Here is a 27,975-nt window from a genome sequence, read left to right on the forward strand (position 1 = left end):
CACTGGGAGAAGCTCCGCAAGCAGGGCCTCACCCCAACCAGCAACTCTTCCCACCTGTGGTTCTCAGCCACTGGTATTCAGAAGCATTTACTGCCTCTGGCAATGGAGGTGAAACATAGCCACCAGGGTGAGTAGCCATTGAGATCCTCCATGAATTCATTCAGTCTTCTTCCAAAGCCGTCCAAGTGAGGCATCTAGAAAACCCACAAGGGGATGGAGGCAACAGTCTGCTGTAAGCTCTTAGGCAAGATTTTACGCATTCTCCCCAACCCCAAAGAGTATACTGTATTTTTCGCTCCATAAGGCACACCGGACCATAAGGCGCACTTAGTTTTTAAGGGGGGAAATCAAGAAAACAATTCTTATTTCCTCCCCCCCGCCCAGCCCCAAAGAGCAAAGAAGCCAAGACAGCGAGCGAGATCCATCCCGCTGGCTGTCTTGGCTTCCTCTTTAGCCACGCGCAACATCTCCAGCCAGGAGAGGCTGCGCACGGTCTTGGCTTCGCTTTTAGCCGTGGGGCTGGGGCGGGGGAAACCCAAGCTTCCCCAGACCCCAGAACAAGTCCGGGATCAGCGGCAAGGTTGCAAAGCCTTTGGAGCGCAGCGCGAGGTCTCGCTGTACTCCGAAGGCTTCAGGCGGCTATCCCTGAAGCCTGGAGAGCGAGAGGGGTCGGTGCGCACTGACCCCTCTCGCTCTCCAGGCTTCAGCGAAAGCAATGCGTAGCCTCCGGAGCGCGGAGGCTTCGCGTTGCTATCGCTGAAGCCAAGGAGCCTGCATTTGGTCCATAGGACGCACACACATTTCCCCTTAATTTTTGGAGGGGGAAAAGTGCATCCTACAGAGCGAAAAATACGATATTCCATGCAGTTTGGAATAACTGAATAAAAACTTAGGTGTGGGGAACCTTTGGCTCTTCCAGTGCTGCTGAGCGACAACTCCCATCAGCCCTGGCCAGCAAGGATGATGGGATTTTCAGTTCTGTGAAACCCAGAGGGGTATGTATTATACCTGTTAAGTGATTGGTGGGCCACTGAGCTCGCTCAGTCCTTGGTGAGCCATTTCTCTACACTTTTGAGTCCTCCACCTCCATTTTTATTTTATTTTTTGGACTTTTGCAAACTAATGTCTCGTTTCCCAGCCAGCCCTATTTTGACTATAATCCAGTCTAGCTGAATTTGCTATTAGATGGGTGTGATGATGAAAATAACCCTGAACATGGGAGGGTTCCATCTAGCCATTACAAACACTATGCTGTGATAAAATGTTCCCTCCAGATGTTCTAGGATTCCAGATCCCATCAAACCCTAGCTAGCAAGGCCTGTGGTCAGGGATGATGGGAACTGTATTCCAGCAACACTCACAGGTTCCCCATCTCTGCTCAAGATGTTGGACTACAATGGCCAGAGATGACCTGGAGTTCCTAGTCTAGGCCAGCAATATCTGGAGGGCCACGGAGTCCTCATATCGGCTTAAAAGTTAATTTTAATAATCATGAGGTCTAGAGACTTGATTTTTTCTTTTTTTAAAAGCAACCTCCAAGACTCTCACTGTGTGAAATCATACTAGGCACCAATTTCTATGTTTGTGAAGCCTCTTATCTTCTGAGATTACAAAATACTATTCTTCCAAACATCCCATCCAACGATTTTTGCTTCATTGGGGTGGGGGTAATAGATGAACGACCCAAGGTGTGTTATGTAAATTAAATAGTGATTTTAATTTAGTTTTGTCGTTTTTAATTTCTGAACCTCGTCTCTTTTAAGTTAAAAAAAGGTAATAATTAACTATTAACATTTAAACATCAACACCTTTCAGAAAGCATGAATCCCCTAAGGAAGAAAATAAAGAAAAAGAGAGCAGAAAATAAACTTTTTAAAAGAGAGCGCGTTATCAAGCAAAATGATCCATGATTTTTCCAACTCTCCAGTCCTGTCCGACTGTTTGAAACGGCTCTTTGCGAAGAAACTGGCCTGTGGAAGTTTTAACAGTTTTTTGTTTGTTTGTCTGAGTGCGTTTTTAATTCAAGTCTTGGTCGGCTACTTAACTCGGTCTTCTAACAGGTACACTATTAACTCATAGGTAGACAGGACAATAGCCGTGTTTGGGATCTGCCGCATGAGCTGGGCAAAGAGTCCTCTGTAGAAGGCCAAGTAGCCCTCTTCCCGAAACACTAGCCGTGCCGTCTGGACAAACGTCTTGTACTTGGTGCCTTCCTCCCGTAGTCTTGTCCGTATAACCTCTAGGGTAGGAAAGAGAGACAAATGAAAGGTGTTGGAATAATAGAATTGTAGAGTTGGAAGGGACCTCTAGGGTCATCTAGCCCAAACCCTGCAATGCCCATTTTAAGCTTTCCTCAGTGAGTTAGCTGGCGGCATAGTGTAGTGGCAAACTGTTTTGCTTGCAAGAAATAATTTTACAATATGAACTTTCTGTATTTGCATAGGCTGCTGTTTTGCAGAATTTTGGTTTGCAAGAGGGGACAAGGGCACACCTGCCAAACAACCAGGTATCACCCATCCTCTTTTCAAGCATACCTCCCAGCAGGGGTTGGGAACCAGTTTAGCTCCACGGGCTGGATCCTTATCAAAACTGGCAATTCCACAATGACATCAGGTGCAAGGTGCTTTCAAGTCCTGAACAAGGGTCTTCAAAGCATCTTTCAAGGCAATGCTAAAACCGAGTTGGCCGCCATTGCTTTTAGGAGGGGGTTCCATGCAAACCACTTCCCAAATGAGGATGGGTTTGCAAGAAATTCAGCAGAACCAGAAAGGATTTAAGGCCCACCCCACAATCAGTGAATAAGTGTGGGGGGGGGCGGTGTCTTAAATCGTGCTCAGTTTTGTCAGCACGTCCCTGTTCCCTGCTGTGGTTTAAATCCTGCTTAAATTGTAGGGTTAAATCCTGCTCAGTTTGGATGCCAGCCCACCCACTCTCTGGGTGTTCACAGCAAATGCAGGATTCAACCCTGCCCGCCCTCCCACCCGCCATATGTCACGAGCGACATCAGATGACAGGCAGATGGGCGTGGTTTGGGGAAAATGGCCCTGCAGACAGATTTGGACACCCCCCCCCCCACCGGCACCAGGCCTGGACCAGATTCCTCATCCCTGTTGTACAACCAACCATGAGGGCTAGCAACTTGATTATGAATGAATGAGAATAAATAAATAGCTAGGGGAATTTCAGGAAGCTGAACTGAAGGAAGCCAGCCCAGCAAAGGGTGCAGCTCACGTACCATGTGGGTAAGCAATGCATGACGCACAGCCTTTAGAAATGGCAGCAGCGAGCATCAATCCAAAGAAACTTGTGGAGTTCCGCTCTGTCCCGCCAGCGGGAGAAGGGGCCAACCGGACCTCGCTCACGTGCTTCTTCAGGCTCTCATAAATAGCAAAGCAGATGATGGTCTCAGAGATCCCAGCGTAGGAGGCAGTCAGGCCCCGATAGAAGCCGCGGACTCCTTCTGTCTGGTAGACATAGCGAGCACATTGCAGTGCGTTCATTTGCTTTGAACCTCTGACTCTGGAATGCAAAAAGGCGGGTGGGGGTGGAGAGAGACAGCGATCAGTACCTTACTTGAATCAACATATATGACCGGTGGTCTATAGCTGTTCTACTTCAGGAGTAGACCTACTGAAGCCAGTCATGAATTTACTCTTGTAGAACTAGCATTAGCAGAATTTCTCCCACCACCCAAAAATGAATAACCATTAATTTATTCCAATTTTTAAAGGCATTATTTAATTATTTATGCATGTGTGTATGTATGTATGTAGAGGATTTGCACCCTACTCTTCGGTCAAAACGGTTCCCAGGGTGGCTGATGCACCGTCGAAACAAGACAGTCCCCTTACTTGCAGGCTTATAATCTTAAAAAACAACACACACAACACACAAGGGAGAGTGGACAGGGAGGGAAGAGGAAAACCAAAATCAAAATTCAGACACCATTTTCTAAACCAGGCTTCCTCAAACTCGACCCTCCAGATGTTTTGAGACTACAATTCCCATCATCCCTGACCACTGGTCCTGCTAGCTAGGAATCATGGGAGTTGTAGGCCAAAAAAACATCTAGAAGGCCAAGTTTGAGGAAGCCTGTTCTAAACAGTTGTTCCCATAAAGACCAGCTGAGACCATTCAAAGCAAGGAGGTGATGAAAGAAGCCTTCTCCTGCTGGAGTGGCACACAGCTTGGTGGAGGTGACACAGCTGAGGGAGATAGTGGCCCAGAATAGGATGCAGCCCCCAAGTGGAAGAGCCCCCGTTACAGCCCCTTCTAGAGCATCCTTTGCAAATACACCTTCCTTTCCCTTAGGTACTGTTTCACCAGCTCAGCCTCTGGGATTACCTCCTTTCCAGCTGCATCCTGGTTTTCACCATCCATATGGGGTTCATCAGCGAGTTTGTGATAAAGGCTGTGAAATAGATGAGGGAGAAGGAAATTGGTTAGCTTGTCAAAGCACTGAGAAAAGGAAAGGACAGCCGGGAAAAAGGCAGCCTGGTGACAGGGCACATTTGGGCGCTTGCCGAAGGTCCCGGGCACATTGTCAGTTAAAGCAGATTGGTTAGCAATGAGTGGAAAGATCTCTCCCTGTCCTTTAGGTGCCAGTTGAAAATGGTCCTCTTTGATCAGACCTTGGGCTGATTGACATCCGATGCCCTTTTAAATGTGTCGTGGGAGGAGGGATTATTGGTTTGTTTTTGTTCTTATTTTTATTATGCATTTTGTGTGCTTTATCTACAAATAAAGGGAGGTATACAAATCTTAACAACAACACTGTAACCTTCAAGAAGTTTGCATATGGGTAAGAAGCATCAAGGAAAAGAGATCGTTGTTTTGGTTTTCAAGATGTGTGCATCCCCCTCCTGTATTTCATGTATTTATTAAATATGGATACTGCCCTTCATCCAAAGATCTCAGTGTGGTTCACAGCATAAAAATACAAGATAAAAACACAAAATACATAGTAAGAACAAAACAAACCAATAAGCCTCACTCCCACAAAGATTTAGAAAGGTTTTTATTCTGCTTGATCACAAAGCACTCTACGCAGTGCACGTAATAAAATTGTAGGTAATATACAGCTATAAACTTGAGAAGCACCTCTTGCACATTCAAGGGAACATCACTTACAAGTAGCTCAGTGGCAGAGCCTCTGCTTTGCAAGCAAAAAGATCCCAGGTTCAGTCCCTGACATCTCCAGGTAGGGCTCGGAAAGCCTGAAGCCCTGGAGAGCTGCTGCAAGCCAGTGTAGACAGCACTGAGCTAGATGGAGCAACAGCTTGACAGCAGCTTCCATTTTTCAAAGACAAAGAACCTCCTGCAGTCCTCGTATGGAAAATAGTTTATTTAATGTTGTTTCTTTCATCTCCGCAGGGGACAGTTTGACTGAAAAGCGTTTTTGAAAACCAGACTAAAAGTAGGTATCCAAATGCCTTTGTGCGTGTGTGCTCAGCACTAAACACAAATCTAAATCCACCCTTCCACTTTTTAAAAGAGCCGATTGGCATTTCCTGTAGGTCTCTGTTGTGTCCAGGACAGGTGGAACATCTCAAGCTGCCCTTACAAATTCAGAGAATGTCTATGCACAAAAGTGTGTGTACCACCTATGCAGGAGCTCTAGGTGGCATTGTTGAGTCATCTGTCCACTTCTGGATGTGATCAGCAGAGGTGGCTTTGGGGCAGAGGAAAAGGGTGGGTGATACTACCTTAGATCACCTCCATCCATTGGCCCACCTGGCATAACATTATCAACTCTGACTTTAGTGTTTTTCTACAGTCTCATACATCTCTCCCATCACCTGTTACCTGAACTTTTTTTGGGTGGGGGAGGGAACAAATCCCAGGGATTGACAGGAAGGTGCCTTACACCAAATCAGGCCCTTAAGTCCATCTAGCTCAGTACTCTTTACACGGGCTTGCAGTGGCTCTGTGGACTTGTACCCCAGCCTTTATCTGGAGATGCTGGGGGTTGGACATAGGACCTTCTGCATGCAATGCAGGTGTTCCACAGCGGAGCCCTCCTGCTAAAAAGTAAAGTAAGATTCTAGTCCTCATGGTTCTGCATAAAGAACGGATGTGAATGGGAAGCTGCCTTATACAGAGTCAGATCACTGGGTCCCTAAAGTTCAGTGTTGTCTACACTGACTGGCAGTGGCTCTCCAGGGTCGCAGGTAGAAAGTCCTTTCTGACCTGGAGATGCCAGGGATTGAACCTGGGACCTTCTGCATGTAAAACAAGTGCTCCCCCTCTGAGCCGCAGCACTCAGCTGTTAACAGGAAGGCAGGCAATTATTTGCATCAGCCACTGCAAATTTGCATACACACGGTAGAAACATGTAAAATCCAACTGAGCAGGTAAAGTGGCCAGATCAAATTAATGGAGACGCATATCCACATTTCCCGGTTGCTTTCTGCAGAAAGGCACATGTCTCCAAAGTTATGTAAGCGGCCCATGTAACACTTGGTTTATTTCAAGCTCTGCTCTGGCTTGAGCTGGATAGCAGCTTGTGTAACTGGAGAGCGGCTGCAATACACACACAGCTGCTCTGTGCCTGGAGATCGGCACTTCTGATCCAATGCAAAAAATAAAAATAAAAAAGGAAGACAAAAAGAAAAGAAATGCACACAGGTGAGCTGGTCTCAGAAGGGAGGCAGCTCCCTTATTTGAGAGACAGAAGGAAACTGAGCAGTCCTCCTTGTTTGATTCTTGTTGCTCCCTTTGTCACACACTGTTGTTTTCACAAGGAGGAAGTCAGTAGCTGGGAATCACATGTGGGGAGAACGCTGCTGTTGCACTCAGTTCCTGCTTCCTGGCTTCCCACAGACATCTAGTTGGGAACAGGATGCTGGAATAGATGGGCCACTGGACTGATCATGCAACGTTCAAACATACATAAAATGTTCAAACAAGATTTCACTTCTCTTAAGTTACCCTCACACCAGGCAAAATTAAGGAAATGTGGCTTCAATTAGGCAAAGACAAACGTGGTGCAATATTTAATGTACACTGCTTAGAGATTTATTTTTTTAAGCAGTTTATTTAAAATCCTTAAATAAATAAACCTGGATGTGATAACTAGGGAAATTAACCTCATTCGTTTCAGCACGCCTTTCCTGTTTGGAAAGGCCGATCCAGACACATGACTTGGTTACATCTGTTCACAAATCTGTTTCAAAAGTTTTAACGTTTTTTAAAATACACTTTTATTTTTAACTGCATTTTTTCACTACACAAGTGTCTACTTCCCTGGGCTCCCTTTGGGAGGATGGGCGGGATATAAATTTAAGAAATGAAATACACAGCCCATCAACACCAAGCGTGATCTCATGGCTCCGTGGCAGAGCGTGAGACCCGTGTTGATTTCAAGGTTGTGGGTTCGAGCCCCATGTTAGGCAAAAGATTCCTGCAGTGGGATAGACTAGATGACCCTTGTGGTCCCTTCCAACTCTACAATTGTATCTTGAATTTGGCCTTGTGTTTATTCACTCCTGGTTTAAAGGTGTGCCTGGCTTCATTGCTGTACAGCGTCCAGCGAATGCTGAAGATCCACTTCTTTACCCTGGCTTTTGACACCCGAGACACGAGTTTTCAGAGCCCACCTTGTACCGGTGATTTGTCATCTATTTTAACTGTTTTAAATGTTAATTCGGTGTAACCTGCCCTGGGATCTGCTGGTGAAGAGTGAGTAATAAATTTAATGATAATAATGGACTTGCAGCCAGGCTGCTTGCCAGTCAAGTCTACCTGCCTCGGCTAGCATTCTGATGTCAGATGATTGCAAGGTGGATGGTCCCACCCACCTGTCAAAGTTAGCCTGTTGCGGGAAGGGGGAGGAGATAAAGATCCAGCCTGTTGGGGCAAAAAAGGTCTTCCCACCCACACCTGGAGGCTGCCAGGCTGCCAACCCCTTAGCCTAGTTGGCCCCAATAGAGGCACAGTTGCTTTTGCTCAATGCATCCTGATAAAAAGCGCTGGCTGGTAAACTACATCCCCTTCGATTAGGATTACAAACCTGCAGAACCTGCTGAGCAGACATGGACGATGTTGCTGTTCGGCACAAAGATGTTATTGAACTGCTGCTTGGCCTTGGAGTAGCAGGCAAAATAGACGGCCCTGTGGGAGAGGTAAGAGGAGGGGTGGGGGAAAGGGCTCTGAGTTCTAATCATGAACTGAAGAGGCAAAGTCAGGTTGACTGAGAGTGGGTGTCCTTGTAAAGCGGTGGCCTCTGACCTTTGGAAACCCCATTAAAAACAAAAACCTTGTGCAGCCTGTCTTCATAATAATAATGATGATGATGATGATGATGCAAACAAAAATAGGCAGAATGTTAGAATGATCATTTTTATTCAAACACGTTCCACTTGTCTGATCATCTGAGCACAGACTTCGCTTTGTGGTTTGGGACTACAACTCCCAACAGCCTCACAGGATGCATTTTCCACAACAAGCTCAGAAAAATAAAACGAGTCAACTGTAGCTTCGAGAAACGCTGTATGTTGTGGGGAAAAGAGGCTTTGCACCCGCAGCCAGAGATGTTCTGGACTCGCCAGATCCGGAAGATGGCTTGCACTGCTCTGATTACTTGCTGTGTCCTTCTTAGCCAAAAAAAAGTAGCAATATATGCCCCCTATTTTTTCTTATACAGCACACACATGAATAATCCAAACTAAGCTAATGCTTTATGTATTTTATTAACTTCTCATTTTTCCTCCAAGGAGCTCTAGGGCAGCGTACAGAGTTCTTAGCCTCCAATCCCATTTTGTGCTCACATCAACCTTGCAAGGTGGGCAGGGGAGGAATGTCCCATTTCACCACTTAGGGCAAAACAGGAAGTTCCGCCTTACCCTGCCGCCCGTCCCACTGGTGGTAGAGAAGTGGCGTCGGAACTGGTGTCGATTTCCGGCAAGATGTTGCAGAAATCTCGTGAGATCCCGCATGCTTCTCAAGATCTTGCGAGATTTCAGTGTTGGCGCTGGAGGCAGCAGGGAGCCTGTGGGTACACCTTGGCCTTGAGGACTTCTGCCACCTGAGGCAATGGCTTCACCCCACCTCATGAGTGGGCTGGGCCTGGAAGTAGTTTAAAAAGGTAAAGGGACCCCTGACCATTAGGTCCAGTTGTGACCATCTCACTTTATTGGCAGAGAGAGCCGGCGTACAGCTTCCGGGTCATGTGGCCAGCATAACTAAGCCGCTTCTGGCGAACCAGAGCAGCGCACGGAAACACCGTTTACCTTCCCGCTGGAGCGGTACCTACTGTATTTTTCGCCCTATAGGACGCACTTTTTCCCCTCCAAAAATGAAGCAGAGTGCCCCTCGTTCCAGGCAGACATCGGCCAGCCCCACAAGCTCGGGGGACAGCGGGGAGGCGCAGCACCGCCATCCCACTGTTCCCCGACCTGGTTTTGGGGGGGAAATAAAGGAAAAAAATTTTTCCTTTATTTCCCCCCAAAAAAGTAGGTGCATCCTATGGGGCGGAGCGTCCTATGGGACGAAAAATACGGTATTTATCTACTTGCACTTTGACGTGCTTTCTAACTGCAAGGTTGGCAGGAGCAGGGACCAAGAAATGGGAGCTAACCCCGTTGTGGGGATTTGAACCGCCGACCTTCTGATCGGCAAGCCCTAGGCTCTGTGGTTTAACCCACAGCGCCACCAGTGTCCCGGAGGTAGTTTAGGCCTAGATAAATAGTGACTGGATATCAATAGTGCCTTAGAGCCTTGCAAGCAAACAGAAGGAGGTCAGCGTTTTATTTCTGCGGAGGGACAGCCACCTCTCCTATCCTTTCTCCCCAGTTCTGGCCCCAAAGAAGGATCCCAGAGCCAGGGCCATTAGCAAAGCGCTCCAGCTTTAGAACAAGGCTGCTATTCTTGTCCAAAAGGCTTTTTTTAAAAATGAAACAAAACCTACAAATGTATCTTTCAGCTGGGATCTCAGTATTGTTGTCAAGGAGAAAGGTTTCTTTGGCCAGGGCTAAGCCATCAGCCTTTGAAGGAGAAGGGGAGAAATTCCCTTTCCCAATTAAATCATTACCCTAGACTGGAGAATAAAAGAGTGTGCAAGCTTGTCCAATGAGCTGGAAGACAGCAAGATGTTGCCAGAGTGGGGTATGTACAAGAAGGAGAAAAATGAGAAACTGAGTTTTTAAGACACTGAGAACCCACTGCAAATGCATACCTATTACGCAAAATCTCGCCCGCATCAGGAGCTATGCAGGATTTTAAAGCAGTACCCCAGCCAACCCAGACTGCTGATAATCCTCTTCACGACTCCCTTCTGGCTGAGATGTTTGCCACACATTCCATGTACACTTTTCAAGCCTATCTTGGCAACCTTGAGGACTTTAATTTAAAGGGGGAAAAAGAGAGCCAAGACTATGCAGAATTTCATATCTAGGACCAACATGATCTGAAGACGTGTTAATCACTAGTCTGGGTCTGGTTTGTGCCTGGGAACCCTATGAATGGTCGGATTCCATGATGGAATGAAGGCAGGATATACCTCTAAGAAAATAAATATAAAATCCTGGAAAGGGCATGGACTTTTCCAAATTTATGCCTCCAATATGCACAGAACCTCTCCAAGATTCCGTCTCTGTTGTGCACGTACACCAGGTTACAGGTTGTGCCCAACATTAGCCCTACTCACAGTAGACACCTTAGAATTTACAGACCTAGCTTTGTCATTTTCCTTAATTTCAATGGGTCTTCTCTGAGCAGCGTGAATGCTGGTTACATCTCTGTCTTGAATATGGCTTCCAACACACATACACACTCTCTCTCTCTCTCTCTCTCTCTCTCTCTCTCTCTCTCTGCAAAGACTGAGCAGAATACACATCTCTATCAAGCAAGTGAAATAATCCACTGCATATTTTTAAAGGCCCTGGTTTTGGCTCTCGGCAACCTTGGGCAGGTGCCCTCTGTGCCCTGCCAGTGTCTACCAACACCTGTCCCAGAATCCTCAGCAGTAGATTTACCTGCTGGCAGGACTGTTAAGAAGCTGACTTCTCCCACAGTGCTCCTGGGCCAATGATGCTATGAAGGACTGTGGGGAATTGAAGCAGTTGCCTGTTGCCGCTACCAGGTAAGCCTCTGGTGAGTTATATAACCAGAGTTATAAGCCAAGAACATTAAAGGCTTCTGAAAGGTTAAAAAGCAAGATGAGAACCAGTATGGCTTGAGTGCCAGACTAGGACCTGGGAGAGGAGGGTTCAAATCCCTACTTAGCCATGAAGCTCCCTTGGGCCAGTCACTCACTCTCAGCCTAACCTACCTCACAGGGTTGTTGTTGTGAGGATAAAAAAAAGGAGAAGTATATGCACCACTTTGAGCTCCTTGTAGGACAGATGGCAGGATAGGAATGCAATAAATAGATTCATACCTTGACGGTGCAACTCCAACCAGGTTGGGCCCCAGCCCGCGAAACAGCGACCGTGGCCCCTCCTTTTCCAAAATGGATCTGCAGTTTCAGGGGGGTGAGAGAGGGGAGAGAAGATGAAGCAAAACATATCTGAAAAGTCCGGGGTTAAGAACAGAGAGCAAGGACGCAGTGAAAGGAGGGGGGCCCCATTTAGCACCGTGTGGAGCTGCTTAATATTTCTAGATGGCCAAGTCCGTTATACTCACTTCAGGACCCGGATGAGGCCCGGGGAGACGGACGTCTGACGGACCACTCCTTCGCCACTGATCGTGCCCAGCTGGACTTGTGGGTAGTAGACTGTGCGGAAGGCCAGTTTAGAAGACTGGAGCCTCGTCTTGATGACTTCCAGCGGACAAGTGAAGATGGCGCCCACTGTCCCACCACACCTGGAAAAAACAACAACATAGAAGACGTCAGATGAAAGGGAAGAAACCACACGGACCTCAGTCCTGAGCATGTGATCCACCACACTGGCATGTTTATATGTGCCGCATTAATGGTCAGTCTTTCAGCGTGGCAGCAACTACTATTTGGAACACCCTGCCTGTTAGGTAGGCACTTCCACTGTACACTTTCTTGCACCTCCTAAGAACCGTTTTCGTTTTGCCTTTCCAAACACCTAAAGTTTAATACACAGTTTTATTTTCTAAATGCATATTACCAACTGTCAATTCTATTTTATATACTGATTTTTTTTTGCAGGCCAACCTATTTTTAACTTCCGACTCCCATTAAATAATTACAATGCCAATTTTCAAATTTTATGGAAACCAGAGGTTTTTACGATTAAGCGGTATACAGATTCAGTTAAATAAATAATAATGTGCCTCCAGAATCCTTGCAGAAGAGGTTCCACAACAGATTTGAGGATGTGCTCTTGGTGAGGGGTGGTGAACAAAGGCCCCCATAACTTTTGAAAACCCAGATTTTAATAATAATAATAATAATAATAATAATAATAATAATAATAATTTATTATTTATACCCCGCCCATCTGGCTGAGTTTCCCCAGCCACTCTGGGCGGCTCCCAATCAGTGTTAAAAACAGTACAGCATTACATATTAAAAACTTCCCTGAACAGGGCTGCCTTAAGATGTCTCTGAAAAAAACCACATACATATAATAAGCCTTTGATGCTTACACTATCAAACAAAAGCTGCTTATCCATGGCCGTGACACAGAAATTAACTCTTTTAAACTAACTCTTTAAGAGATAAGAGCAATAATTTATTTAGTTGCACTTTATACAACTGAATACAAATCACAGCCACTTGCCCTAGGAAGCTGCCTTGTATACCAAGCCAGACCATTGGTCCATCCAGCTCAGTGCTGTCCATGCCACAAGTGGGGACCCTGTGGCCCTCCAGATGTTGATGGACTGCAACTCCCATAATCCCTGATCGTTGACTGTGTTGGCTGGGGCTGCTGGGAGGTGGAGTTCAACAGGTTCCCCATTCCCAAACTAGAGCATCACTTGCTTTTCTTGCCCCTGTGACTCTGCTCTGAGCCATGACACCCAACCACCGCTGGCAAAGCAGCTTCAGAAATCACTCCAAAATCAAAAGGGCCACCTTCCCTAGAGCCAAGGCCCCAAAGGGGAAGCCCCATTTTGAACAAATCAACTACCTGATGCAAGGCCTGCATCTAAAGCAGGTGTGGGAAACCTTTGGCCTTGCCTACAACTCCCACCATCCCTGGCCATTGGTCATGCTTGCTGGGGCTGATGGGAGTTTAGTTCAGCAAAAGTGGACTACAGCGTACATCAGCCACAGACAGCATGGCCAATGGTGAAGGATAATGGGACTCGTAATGAAACATCTGGAGAGCTGAAGGCTCCCAATCCCTGGCTACTGTGTCACACCTGTAACCTGGGCACCAGGTCTATGTGTGAGAGAAGGAGAGCAGAGTCCACCGAATGACAGACAGCAGGGGCCTTTGAAGACCAGCTGTTATCTGAGCTTCTCTCTGCTCTGTGTACAGAACCAGAGGTTTGACATTGGCTTTCAAGCTCTGCAAATACAGCCACGGCCAACGCAATCAGGTTGCATTCCTCCCCCTCATGGTACACAAGCCCTGTGCTGTTCACATGTCCATGGAACCTGAAAGAGGATCAGCACGGGGAGATGAGGAGAGGGAGAGACAGTTCACTGCAACCAGCCTGAATGCGTTCTGAGAGTTTCAAGATTTTAAAAACGGAGCACCTCAAAAAACCCAAACAAAGGTCTGCGGTCAACATGCACCCCACTACCTTGCAAATACCGTACAGCAAGCAACTGATGGGCACACATCTGGTTGAAGGAAGGAGGGACTAGGTGCAACAAACAAAACAAAACAAACACCCACAGAAAACATGTCCACCTAGGAATGAACGCTGGCTACTGAAATAACACTATGCATGGCTTGCGTGTTCTAAAGCATCTCTGTGCAACAAAGAGACTAGAACCTTGGCTAAGCGGCAGCAAAAAAATCCAGAGAAGGACAATTAAAACCTTGTGTGAGTGACAGGAGTGGCTGATCCCCTGGCCACTCCATTTAATCCAGTGATCACTGCGTGCTGGCATCCAATGGATGTCAAGCCATGGTATGGGGTCCTGGGCGGGCACAGGAGCACCTTCAAAAAAAGCAGGTAACAAGAAGGCAGTGTATAAAATGGGCTACTTCCTCCAACGGTGCCGTCGCTGTGCCCCAGTTATACAATTTTAGAAAAGGAACAAAGATGCTATCGGTGGCTAAGCTTTTTCTCTGCAGGCTTTTTATAGAGCTTCTTAGCAGCTACGCCTGCTGCCAAAGGAGGCCAAGAGAGGGTCATGTGAAAATTATACGGAAAAGCCAAGAGGGAGAGAAGGGGACTGACAGCCAGATGAACCCCCCCCCACCCAGTCACTGGCTGGCAGGTAAAGGTTTTGAGACCCCTCTTTGCTCTTGTTCCTGCCCCCCCCCAATCATTTATTGCAGGTCTGGGGAACATTTGGATCTCCATATGTTGCTGAATTTTAACTATGGAGAGGGATGATAGGAGCTGTAGTTCAGCAACAGTTTAATAATTGGTGCACAAGTTTGATTTCCCCACTTTTCCCTCCCTGTCCTTTTCCCCCTGTGTGTCATGGTTGTTTAAAAAAAAAGATTGTAAGCCTGTGGACAGAGACTGTTTGGATGGTGTGTAAGACCCTCTGGGAGCCTTTTTGGCTGAAGAGCAGGGTGCAAAAAGTCTAAATCAGCCTTTCTCAACCTTGGATCCCCAGATGCTTTTGGACTACAGCTCCCATCATTCCTGATCACTGGTCCTGGTAGCTATGGATGATGGGAGTTGTAGTCCAACAGCACGTGGGGACCCAAAGTTGAGAAAGGCTGGTCTAAATAAATAATAAACACACGATCCAGAGGGCCTCATGTTTCCAGTTAGGCAGGAAACATAAAGAGCCCTGCTGAATCAGGCCAAAGGCCTATCTTGTTCAACATCCTGTTGCCACAGTGGCCACCCAGATGCCCCAATGGGAAGCTCAGAATCAGGACCTGTTTGCAACGTTGCTCTCCCCATTAGCAATCCCAAGAAACTGGTATCCAGAAGCAGTGTTCAAAATTAGCCAGGTGCATTTTGCACCTGGCTATCAGCCACTTGCGGCCAAGGGAAGATGCCCAGGAGCCAGGATGATGACACCTGTCGTCTCCACCATCTGGAGGTGCATGCCTGGGAATCCTTGGCTCTTGACTATTTTCACACACTAGCAAAACATCCTGTAGAATTCTATCCGGTATATTTTAGCTGCACAATCAGAATGAATTTCAGGGACCAAACAGTTGTATTGAAAAACAATTTTAGAGCTGTCTGCCCCCAAAATGGCAGCTAGGTATTCTGTTTTGACAACTAACTCTGGCTTAAGGAGCCATTTGGCATGTAGCTTATATATCTGAGCTTCTAGCATTGTCCAGAAACATACAGTGCTGACCAGAGGATAGAGGCAGAACATAGTCATTGTGGCTAGCAGTCACTGAGAGCCTTTTCAATGAACTTGTCTAATCCTCTTTGAAAAAGCCATCCCAACTGGTGGCCCTCACTGCCTCTTATAGGAATGGATTCCATTGTTTTGAACGGACGCTTTGCAGAAATGCTATAACTTTTGTCTGTCCTAAGCCTTCCCTTCCATTACAGTATTTATTAATGCAGTAGTAAATTGCAAAACAAACTGAGCCCAGCAGCAGGTTAGCAAATGACAGCAAGCCAGATGGCTCCCAAAAGCCCACAAGACAGGGCATGAAAGCAACAGGTGTCTCCCCATTATTTATCCTAAGCACCCTGAAAGATAGACTCCTCTGTAAACGGAGGCTCCATGAAGCTAAGCTGTTCAAATAAGCTCCTGTTGCTAAGCTTCCCACCTTCCACAAACTAGCTGAACTGCATCTTAATAGATATTTTAAAAAATCAGCATTCTGAAATTCCGCAATGTAGGATCTGTAATGGTTGTTTTTTGTATATATGTATTATGTACATAGAAACATATGACAGGACACAAGCGTATCAGATGACACTTAAAACAAAACAAACTGAAAACACCCACTGATTACTGTACAATTCAAGCCATCTACTGTAAACACCCACACTAATATTTTCAGGTATTGCATTACTCGTTTTCCTTCCTCTTTCCGCAGGAACACTGTCAATCAAAAGCACGGTACTCAGATACGGTAAATCCCAGTGCAGATCAGATCAGGCATATTAAACAAAAAGGAAGTGATGGCTACCTTTGGCAGATGAAGCAACAGCAGATGACGAGTTCCATAAGTGAACATGACTGGAGGAGGAGTACAATTGTGGCCGTATATTTGTATGGACCATACTAGGGGCTGTGTCCCGACTCGCTCCACTCACCAACCCCCAATCTTCACTCCCTAGAGTGTCCCCTTCTCACCCCATGCAACCACTAAGCTTTCTTTTCTTGACCTCTTGGATTGTTTTTCATGCAATTCCCGGTTTGTAATACGGCTCTGTAAATCCTCCAGCGGGGGCTGCGTGACGACAGCCTTACATTTTTATGTATAGAGGAAGAAAGTCGAACCCTTCCCCAGCAAAAATCAGCAACGGCTCATTCACACACGCTCACACAGAGACAGTATCATGGTGCGTCAACCAGTAAGTTGGCCTTCTGTGGGCTTCCTTCTAAAAGTAAGGCGCAAGGTTACCAGGCGCGAAAGCATGCTCCTCCAGCCGTCCCATTTAGTGCGAAGAATGTTTTGATTGCACGCACACCCACACGCCCTCCGACGAGCCCCCTGCGAGTGATATCACATGTTTTGCAAAACATTCCGACTTCTTTCCAAGACTTGGCAGGCATCCTCAGAGCACCAGCTGTTTACCTCTTCTGCCAGGCTCAAACTCTTTTTAACCTTCTCCACAGAGACTGCTCCCCATGCCTAGTTTATATATTGAAAGGGAGCAGATGGATGGCCTCATAGTTCAATGGAAGCAGCATAAGTTGTACATTCAGAAGGTGCCAGGTTTGATCCCTGGCATCTACAAGTAGAGGTGATAAAAGTGGTATTGTTTGGGAGAGACTAAGCCCCCAAGCATCTTGCAGAATCACAGAACTGTAGAGTTGGAAGAGGTCCTAAGGGTAATCCAATCCCTTGTACGTAAGTTCCAAGAAGCATGGGTATAGTTCAATAAACCGTGCGTACCTTTTCGTGCACTCAAATCTGTTTCCATACTGTGGGAGGTGGGAAGAAGGGTTGTGGCTCATTGTGGCTTTGGGCAAGCTGCTGGCTTTCAGTCTCAATTTACCCCATCTGTAAAATGGGGCAAGTGGACTTCAGCAACCACACAAAAGCTTTTCAAGTGCTTTGCGAAAGAGAAGTATAAACTACAAGACCAATTTGAAGCAGTCCTTGACAACCTGGTACCCTCCAGATGTTTTGGACGAAGCCTCCTGTAGCCACAGCTCAGTGACAGAGTGTCAGCTCTGCATGCCAAAGTTTACAGGCTCAATCCAGAAATGCATCTCCAGGCAGTGTTGGGAATACAGAGTTAGATGGACCCAATGGCTTGCCTCTCTATAATGCACTTTACTATGCTTCTAGATTAAGCTAACAGTTACCCAATAGGACCATTGAAAAAATAAAATAAACAATTTTGGCAACCAAGACTCACACCATTCACTCAACCAAGGAGTAACCAATGTATTAAATCAAAGAGCTTTCCTGGGCGCGCAAGCCGTACCCTCTGCTGTACACCTGCAACCCCATGCGCCGCCGCATTAATAGCTGCACCGTCAGCATGAACGGTTCACAGATGTCACTGTGGATTTCAACAAAGCACATTGAGCAACTCTGGAGGCCTAGAACAGCTGGTGCAAACCGGCTCTGCAGAATAATTAATTATTCTTTGCGGCAACCCATTCTGCAGGCACTGGGGGCGGAGCTGTTCCTTTCTCCACATTCTTGCCCCCAAAACCAGGAAAGCTACTGAAAAGCAGCCTGCTGTGGATCCAAGGGAAATATTTTGCATCATTCCAAGGAAGAGCCAAACATCTCAGATGTGCAGAGGAACGAAGGACTTCAGAAAAGCAAAAAAGGGGGCGTGTCAAAAAGAGGGTTTTTGCAGCAGGTACGAGGAGACATCCATCACAAGCTGACATCTCGTGTCACTGACAATCACTGTAAGCAATACTGAGCTACATGGAGCAATGGCCTAATCAGTATAAGGCAGCTTCCTTTGTTCATATATTTTAATAAAATATTTAATAAAATAAAATAATAAAATAAAATTATTTATTATTATATTATTATTAATATTATTATTATTATTATTATTATTATTATTATTATTATTATTAAGGGAACAGCTGTAGCTCAGTGGTAGAGCATCTGCTTTGCACACAAAACCCCCCAGGTTCCATTCCTAGGTATGGCTGGGAATTGTCTCCTGCCTGAAACCCTGGAAAGCTGATGCCAACCAGTAGGCATCTAGGCTGAGCTAGATGGACCAATGGTCCAGCTTGCTGTAAGGCAGCTTTCTATGTTCCCATTCGTCCCAGGTGTTGTTGGAGGGGATGGATGCCTTTACTACCAGGGTGGGCAGCCTGTGGGCCTCAGCCTCCTTTCAGAAGCTATCCACAAGCGATCAGTTCTGACCTCTTGGTTTTGAGATCATCAAGGAAACCCAGCCTTATGAGGGATGGTTGAGGGAGTTGGGTATGTTTAGCCTGGGAAAGAGGAGGCAGAGATAAGATATGATAGCCATCTTAAAATATCTAAAGGGCTGTCAAATGGAGGATGGAGCAAGCTTGTTTTGTCCTGCTCCAGAGGGTAGGACCGGAACCAATGGATTCAAGTTACAAGAAAGGAGATTGCGACTAAACATCAGGAAGAGCTTTCTGACAGCAAGAGCTGTTTGACAGTGGAACAGTCTCCTAGGAGATGCGGTGGATTCTCCTTCATTGGAGACTTTTGAGAAGAGGTTGGACGGACATCTGTCATGGATGCACTAGTGGAGATTCCAACATTGCAGGGAGATAGGACTAGATGACCCTCACTGTGCCTTCCAGCTCTACAATTCTTTGATTCTATGATCTCCTGAGCATGGGATGGGAGAAAGAAAAAGGAAGTGGGGTGAGCCAGAAATAAAGAAAAGGGGGTGACCTAGAGAGAGGAGGGAGCAAAATTAAGGACGGCAGGACAGGGGGTGACCCAAGGAAATGAAAAAGGGGGCCACTGATTCTGGCCCCGTCCATCACTCATGAAGAAATGTGGCTCTCAAGAAGATAAAAGAGGCTGCTGACCCGAACCCCCCCCCATTTTAAACATTCAATAAAACAATAAAGAGTAAAATAAAACAAACTCTTTGCCACTCAGTTTGATTAATGTTTAAGTTGGACCAAGGGAGGCCCAGATAGGTCTCCCTCTTGCCCCACAAGCTCAACTTGAGGGGGCGGGGAACCTGACTTTTCCCCTGCTGCTTTGTTTGCTGCCAGATATATATTAAAGCAAAGGGAAACTGCTAACACCAGCTCCCTCCAGCACTATAATGCAGGCAACGCCAGGAATTTAGCAAAGACAATGGCCTGCTCACGAGTAGTCCAACTGAAATTAGCGAGCTTAAGTTCACCCATGTGGGACTAACATGGGAGGCAAGCCGTTCATTTCAGTGGGCCACCCCTGAGCAGAACCTAGCGGGACACAAGCCAGTGCTTTTTGCGCAAATAATGCACAAGCAGCTCATGGAACTTGTTGCAAATGGCTGCTGGCTTTTGACAGCATTTTGAGAGGGGAGAGGTCCCATAACAATCAGCAGTCAGGCTAACTGAATGGATCACCCTGGCTCAGAGGCAGTCTACCTTTAAATGCTAGGCACCAAGGACAAATGGCAGGGAAGAAGCATTTGCATCAGAAGGACCACTGCTGGGCAAGAGGGTGGTGGGCTGGAGAAAAGAGGAAGCCTGACTTAGCCCAAGGGTCAGGTACAAGTGATGGCTGGTGTGTGTGTGTGTGTGTGTGTGTGTGTGTGTGTGTGAAGATTGGCGGAACAACAATACCCTCTATCCACCACTAATAGACTTTAAGGCAATGTCAGAAATTAGCCAGGTGCATTTTGTGACAGGTGTGGATCCAATTGCAACCACACGGAGATCTCTGGGTGCCAGGTTGGCAACTGACATCTCCATCTGACTGTCCCCTCCAGCTTTCGTAATCAGAACAGCTTATTTATTGAATGTATATACCACCTTTTCCTCTAAGGAGTACATGGTTCACACCGCTTCCTCAGTTAATCCTTACAACGACCCTGTGAGGTAGGTTAAGGGGCTGTGACCGGCCCAAGGTCACCCAGTGAGCTTCATGACCGAGTGGGGATTTGAACCCTGATCTCCCAGGTCCTAGTCTGACACTCTAACCACTACACCACACTGGTTTCCTAGAGTCCTTTTGCTATGGGGCAGCTATATAAATAAGTAGATATATATGGGGAAAGCAAAATGTCACTTAGAGAAGGATCTGAAATGTTTTCCTTGAAGTCTGAATTTGTTTTATTCTGGATTGTTTGATTTGATGTTTTCGTGTGTTGTCAACTGCTTTGAGATTTTTTTTTCTTTAAAATATAAAGTGGTATAGAAATGAATAATAAGTCTCATTGTAAAAAATTATAATAATATGGTGCCTAGACATTCTATTGTGGCACTTGTAACCTACGTATAAGGTGCCATTTGGTGATTATCTAATATATCTGAGTTCCTAACACTGCTTTAAGGAACTTTGCCCAAGGATCTTCTCTGCTTAAGTGAAGGAGAAACCATTTAGCTTGGAACAGCAATTATTGACTATACTGCAGAGCTAGAAAATCCCATGTGCCTGGTTGCCTAGACATCTTAAAATAATGTTGGCACCTAGAGAACTTTTTTTTTTATTCCCTCAGCAGATTCCCATGGCTAAGGAAAGGAAGGAATCAACTTCAGGGAAGGGGCACACCTTCCAGCATTTATTTAGAACAGGCATAGGCAAACGTGACCCTCCAGATGTTTTTGGGACTACAACTCCCATCATCCCTAGCTAACAGGACCAGTGGTCAGGGATGATGGGAGTTGTAGTCCCAAAACATCTGGAGGGTCGAGTTTGCCTATGCCTGATTTAGAACATTACGAGACTGCCTTTCAACATGAAAGCATTATTATGATGGTCTGATATTTTTAAAACACTGCATGAAGTCCACACAAAATAACTGAACAAACACAAAAGAGATACAGATAGAGGGGGTTTGCAATTGCTTTGATGGAACGGAACAGTCTTCACCCATAAATGTGATGAAGGAAAGATGCAGACCTCTGAGAGGAGGAGCCACCACAACAAAAGGCCCTGCACTGAGGCAATTACGACCAAGCCTACCCCAAAGGACAAAAACCAGGGTGACATTCATGCTATACACTTAAAGCACTATGTCACCACTTTAAACAGTCATGGCTTCCCCACAAAGAATTGATGGGAGCTGTAGTTTGTTCAGTGTGCTGGGAGTACCTTAGGAGACCCCTGCCTGCTCTCAGAGCACAGATTTGTTTAATCCTCTTTTATAGCCATCCAAGCCGGTGGCCATCATTGGCTTGTCCTGCAGGAGCGAGTTCCATAGTTTAACTATCTGCATGAACAAAGACTTTCTCTCACCTGTCCTGAATCGTTCAACATTCAGCTTCATGGGATGTCCACGGATCCCAGGGTTATGAGAGAGGGAGAAAACCTTTCCCTCTATCCACCTTCTCCAGACCATATAACATTTTAGACACCTGTCACCTCTTGCCTTACCTTTTCTCTAGACTAAAAAGCCCCAAATGCTGCAACCTTTCCTCTCGTAAGGGAGTTTCTCCACCCCCTAGATCATTCTGGTTGCCCTTTTTCGAACCTTTCAAACTCTGCAGCATCCTTGCTGAGGTGGAGCGATTCACTTCCAAAACAGATCTTGGCAACTCACGCCAGCCAGTGAGCCAAGCTGCATATTCGGGAGCTAGTGCTTAATTTGGGGGGGGGGGCAGGGTCCAGACCCTATACAACTCCCTCAAATGCTGGCTTTGAAGATACATACTGAATACACACAGATCTATAAATATATGCAGGCAGAATTCTGCAAAATAGCAAATGGGGAGGGGACCTAATTGTTTTAACAACCACACCCTATTAAGGGTTTCCACATGCAGGTCCAAATCTCAAGACCACACACCAGGGAGAAAGTGCTGCTATACTGGCATTCTGCCTTGCAGGGACAGCTTTATATAAAGGTAGGCAGGAAGCCCTTAAGCTAATTAAGTCCCTTTCATCCTGGATTCCATCATCTTGCGGTGGAGAGAATCTAAGCCCTAAGTAATTATTTATACAGATTTGGAAAGGAGGGAGAGAGTGGGAAAATAAAAGCTTGCAAAGGAATGCAGATACAGTACTGAGAAAACTGCCTCCTGTATTTCAAAAGTGTGATCCTAAGCACACTTCCCAGGAAGTAAGGTCTATCAAAGAATCACAGAACTGCACAGCTGGAACGGACCTGAGGCTCCTTGCAATGCAGGAATCTCAACTCAATGGACCCTCCTTGGATGCAATGGTACCTTGGATTAAACTAAAATAAAAGACTCTTTGTTCATCCCTCTGGGTCCCCTGAAACCAAATCCAAACCTCTGGGGGTTGCATCCAATGTCTGTCCTACACTTAGTAGACGCACTGAAATTAAAGAACATGGCTAGCATAAGTCCATCAATTCAGTGGGTCTACTCTGAGTAATAGTATATTTTATTACATTTATATCCCACCTCAAGGGTAAGTACATAGTTCTCCTTCATATTTTATCCTCACGACAATCCTGTGAGGTAGGCTAGGCTGAGAGGCAGTGACTGGCAGAAGGTTACACCTAAGGCCAAGCGGGGATTTGAACCCTGGTCTCCCCCCAGGTCTTAGTCTATATCACTCTCCAGGGTTTCTCAAACTTGGGTTTCCAAGTTGTTGGGCTACAACTCCCATCATCCATAGCTAACAATGGCAAGGGAGGATGAAGTTTGAGAAACTAAACACTATGCCGAACTGGCTCCACATTTCATAAAGCATCACACACAGTATATGAAAGAATAACATGACTAAGGAATCATTTAGCTGTGATTCCTGAATTGCAAGGGGTTGGACTAGATGATCCTTGAGGTCCTGTACAAATCTACGATTCTATGAATTTCAGAAGGCCATGTTCGTTGACGTCACAGCTTTGACTGCATGGTATGGATGTGACTGTGTACACCTGGTCAGGTGGGAGGAGAGTAAAAAGCGAAGTCAGAGGGAGATGAAACACTGGAAGTTACTGAGAGTGCTAATTACGGTATGTACTGAAAGCTGGCAATTCACAAAACAGTTTCTGATGACACAGACAGATAACCTGTCATTAGAAAGCCAGTCAACGCATACAATGAAGGGAAATAATCCTCCGTCTTGGTGCAGTCTGCAAGTAACAGCACTGAAACTCTTGAGGTACTGATGCAATAACAAAGAAAGTTACCATTTTAAGAAAACAGTCATTGCACACAGGAGGAGAAAACAAGCATTTACACACACACACACACACACAGAGAGAGAGAGAGAGAGAGAGAGAGAGAGAGAGAGAGAAAGAGAGTGTTCAGGGATTACAAGTCAGTCTGCAATTCCCTCCCCATATACAGTGGTACCTCAGGTTACATATGCTTCAGGTTACATACTCCGCTAACCCAGAAAAATTACCTCGGGTTAAGAACTTTGCTTCTGGATGAGAACAGAAATCGTGCTCCGGCGGCACAGCAGCAGCGGGAGGCCCCATTTCCTAAAGTGGTGCTTCAGGTTAAGAACGGACCTCTGGAACGAATTAAGTACTTAACCCGAGGTACCACTGTAGAGGGCACATTTTCTAAAAACACAACACAGATCCATCCCCAAATGATATTGAGGCTGGCATGGAATCCTATGTGCATCTATATGGGAGAAAGCACTAATGACCCCAGAGTAGACTTCCTTCTGTGTAGACACAGGAAAGTTCCCTTATTCAGAGTCAGACAATTGCCCCATCTAACGCAGTACAGTACTGCCTACACTGACAGGCAGCCACTCTCCAGTGTTTAAGGCAGGGTATCTCTGAGCCCTACCTATAGATGCTGGGGATCAAACCAGGGACCTTCTGAGCTACATCCCTTCCTCAAAAACATGCATGGGAATGTGCTCTGCTTACTTAGAAGTCGGTTCTATTTTTAAAAGCTGAGTTTACTTCCCATGTAAGAAGAGACCTAGATCTGAGATCCAGGGTTCTCCTCTGTCACCATGGATCAAAACACCACACACACAGCGCGCTGTACAAAAAAGATACCCAGACAGCACTCTTGCTTACAAAACACAAAACTGCCTCAGTTCTACTCTGGCCTGGTATGATGCAACACTTGGACAGATATATCCGTATAACATCCCTCTTTGCCCAAGAACCAGCGCAGAGCAGACAAGGCAGCGTGAGACTTGCAGGCAGGAAGCAACAATTTATAATGCAGTATTTGCCTAAAGCATGACAAATGAAAAGGGGGAGCCGAAAGCCAATAAGCTAGCTAGCTGGGTTGGGTGTTTTTTTAGTAGTGATGGAGGGGAGAGCAGGATTTCCCTACACTTTGCTAACCACAAATAAGCAGATGCATGAAGCAGACTTTGGAGGGAGGGAGGGAGGGAGGGATCACACACAATTTAGTGTCTCTGCACTCCCAGATTAGTTGTCTATAAAAAGCAAGCCGGGGAAACCCACATCCTCAGAACATGGAAGTCCTTTTTGAATAGAACAAGGACTTAAAATAATAATAATAATAATAATAATAATAATAATAATAATAATAATAATAATAGAAATGCTTTTATTTTCACTTTCAGGACAATTAAAAAAGAGGCTATGGTACAGTACTTCCAAACAAACAAACCGCAGACATATTCTAAAGTCTCCCCAGATTCCTGCCTAAGATCTGGTCATGCCTGTTCAGGTATACAGAGTAATACAACTGTCCCATCTAGCTCTGAATTGTCTGCACTGACTGGCAGCAGCTCTCCAGGGCTTCAGGCACAAATTCTCTTCCAGTCCTACCCCCACTGGGGATTGAACCAGGAAGCTTCTGCATGCAAAGCAGACACCCCACCAGTGAGCTGTGGCTGCAGGTGCAGGTGTAGCCCAAACCACTTTAGACCATTGCTCTTGTAATGTACACTTTTCATCTGTAAAGCACTTGAAAAGCTCTACTGTTCACTGAGATATGTTAGTCCCACGGGGTGGTGGTGGCTGAGAGAGCCAGCAGCTTGCTCAAAGCCACACAATGAGTTCATGGCTGAGCACAGGTCTGATCTTGCTCTGCTGGGAAAGTAAAGGACCAAAAATTAAAAGGGCCTTGCTGGATCAGAGATCCATCTAGCCCAGTGTCCAATCACAACCTTCTGGAAAGCTCACAAAAGGACAGACTCCTGCATTTATACATGGATGCTCATGACAAACAGCAATGAAATGGCACACCCTGCATAATTACTTCCAACCTTCTGAAAAGCCATTTAAGGCACTGGCCATGAGGGAATAAGTAAACTGGCCTACCTCACAGGGCTGTAAGTGAATTATTTTTTTTATTACATTTGCAGCCTGTCTTTCCTTCAAGGAGCTCAACACAGTGCCGATTCTCATTGACACATGTGCATATTTTACCCTTACAATAATCCTGAGAGGTAGATCAAGCTGATGGGAGGGCAAACTGGCTCAAGGACACCTGGTGAGGTTCATGGTCCAATTGGGGGATTTGAACCCAGATCTCCCTGCTTCCAGTCTGACACTCAAACCCAAGAAAGGGGAACCTTCAGGCTTCCAGATGACCCCTGACTACTGGCCATGCTGGATGATGGGAACCCAAATGCACCTGGAGGGCTGCAGGCTCCTGCACCCCTGGCCTAACCACTATGCCACATGTGTACAAACAGAACTGACATTCTAAAGCACTATATGAATGCCGCAAGCTATCACCAGCAAGGGGTTATGAAGTGTGGGGGGAGCACGTGTGTATGTTTATGTTTCCTTATAAATAAACAAGGCCTACTAGGTTGGATGGAAGGTTCATTTATCCAAGCATTTTGCTTCCAATAGAATGTGCACTGCTGGGCACTCCTTAGCAGGCATTCTCAGGACCTCAGAGGTAGGCTGCGCCTGTATATGGATGTACCATTTTGAAGTCACGGAAGAGAAAAACAAAGAAGAGGGAAGGTAGGAAGAAAGAAGAGGAGAATGTGGAAAGGGGTGAATGGAGGAAAACATAAGCCTTGCTGGATTAGGCCAGTGGCCCATCTAGTCCATCATCCTATTTTCACAGTGGTCAATAAGGTGCCCATTATGGGAAGCCTGCAAGCAGGAACACAAGAGCCCTCTACCCTTCTGTGGTTTCTGGCAAGCGATATTCAGAAGCATTAGCTTTTTACTGCCTCTGACCGTGGAAGCACAGCATAACCATCATGGGCAGTAGCCATCAACAGCGTTGAAAAAGGAGGATGAGGATAATGACATAAAAGACAGCAGGGTAATATATAAAGAGAGACAGAAGAGAGACAACAAATAAATGTAACAAATAAGAGAGACAACAAATAAATGTAAATTCAGAGAGGAAGAGGGAGGGTAGTGGTCAAAAGGGAGGGTAGGAAATCAAAAAAGAAGAGATGAATGGAGAGAAGGGGTGCATGTGAGAGAAAAATACAAAGAGGTAATAATTTATTTATTATTTATATCATAAAAATTATAACACCGCCTGATCGTAAAAAAACAAATAAATTCAAAGCGGTTTACCAAAGATTGATGAATGGAGGAAGAAGGGGATGGATGGGATGGGGGAGATTAATGAATAAAGTGTGGGAGGGGGAATAATGAATGAGGATGGGGGCGAAGGATGAATGGGGAGAGAAAACGCTTTAAGGATGAGCCCAGAAGGATGAATGAAATGAGGGAGAAGGACTCACCCTCCAGCGAAGAGGTGCAGCAGCGTGCTCTTCTCCTGCGTGGGTCCGGCCATGCCTGCCTAACTGCCTGCCTGCCGGCCCGGCCCCGTCCGGTCACCACAATCCCCGCAGTTCCTACTGCTGCTTCCAATGCCGAGGACGGCCAGGCAGAACTGGGCCTGCGCCAACACAGCCAGCCAGGTCACGCGACGCCGGCAGCCAGCTCCACGTGCATAACGAGCCAACCGCGAGGCAGCCTGGCCGGCTGCGAGATTAAAACTAAAAAAAAAAAAGTAGGCGTGGCGCCGGCTCTGACGTCGTCCCGTTCCGGAGGCGGCGATAGGCTCCCCGCGACGCAGGCAAGGGGGCGCGGCGGCCGGCGCAATAGAGTTCAGCCCACGATGACTTAAGAAAGGGAGGTGGGGCCAGCGCACAGTTTGCTTCAATGTTAATTTTATGAATGGAGCGCGAAGGGAGGGGGCGCAGGGGATTGGCGCATTCTGAGAGGGGTGGGTGGGGCGATGGCGGGGTTTGTAAGAGGTTTGAAGGTTGTGGTCCTAGGCGCGTTTACTTGCGAGTAAGAAGCACCCTCTATCTCTCATGGTTTAGCACAGGATCTGTCTGCGATTCTGCAGAGTCCGATGCCGTAAAACAAAACAAAGGGTTGTATCCAACTAAGTTTTATTCAAATACAGGCCCACTGAGTGATACCCAATTGCCAATGGCTAGTTCGATTTAGAGTAGACCCACTGAAGTTGATGGTCATAACTCACTTCTCTTCAATGGATGTACTCTAAGCAGGACTTGGCGGGGCATTACCGATTTTTTAGAATATTATTTATTTTCCACCCTTCTCCAAAGGCAGTAGGCACCTCACAACATAAATTAAAAACTGATACAGTGGTACCTCAGGTTAAGTACTTAATTCATTCTGGAGGTCCGTACTTAATCTGAATCTGTTCTTAACCTGAAGCACCACTTTAGCTAATGGGGCCTTCTGCTGCTGCCGTGCCGCCGGAGCGCGATTTCTGTTCTCATCCTGAAGCAAAGTTCTTAACCTGAAGCACTATTTCTGTAACCTGAAGCGTATGTAACCTGA

General features: G+C 46.2%; 1 protein-coding gene across 2 annotated transcripts; it reads right to left on the minus strand.

Moving 5' to 3' along the window:
• Positions 1-1,691: 1,691 nt before the first annotated feature.
• SLC25A33 (solute carrier family 25 member 33) lies at positions 1,692-27,154 on the minus strand. Of its 2 annotated transcripts, none has more exons than XM_083752784.1 (7): positions 26,898-27,154; positions 11,623-11,802; positions 11,378-11,455; positions 8,012-8,112; positions 4,345-4,411; positions 3,236-3,519; positions 1,692-2,239 (listed from the first exon to the last, which is right to left on the minus strand). In XM_083752784.1, exons 1-7 carry the CDS (start codon positions 26,948-26,950, stop codon positions 2,037-2,039), a joined length of 966 nt encoding a protein of 321 aa, XP_083608910.1. In that variant the 5' UTR covers positions 26,951-27,154; the 3' UTR covers positions 1,692-2,036. The 2 variants fall into 2 exon arrangements, with proteins under 2 accessions (XP_083608910.1, XP_083608909.1); XM_083752783.1 differs by lacking the exon at positions 26,898-27,154 and adding an exon at positions 16,596-16,732.
• Positions 27,155-27,975: the final 821 nt, after the last annotated feature.

Source organism: Podarcis gaigeae (assembly GCF_964106915.1).
Source record: "Podarcis gaigeae genome assembly, chromosome: 8".
Classification (NCBI taxonomy): domain Eukaryota; kingdom Metazoa; phylum Chordata; class Lepidosauria; order Squamata; family Lacertidae; genus Podarcis; species Podarcis gaigeae.

Bases quoted from the DNA above. Each gene is read 5' to 3' on its own strand.
- SLC25A33 (XM_083752783.1), bottom strand. From the start codon at position 16,717: ATGTTTTGCAAAACATGTGATATCACTCGCAGGGGGCTCGTCGGAGGG. The intron at 4,412-8,011 runs GTTTGTAATCCT...TCTATTTCACAG, and splicing joins CTGCTCAGCAGGTTCTGCAG to CCTTTATCACAAACTCGCTG. The intron at 2,240-3,235 runs GTACGTGAGCTG...TTCCTACCCTAG, and splicing joins ATGCATTGCTTACCCACATG to AGGTTATACGGACAAGACTA.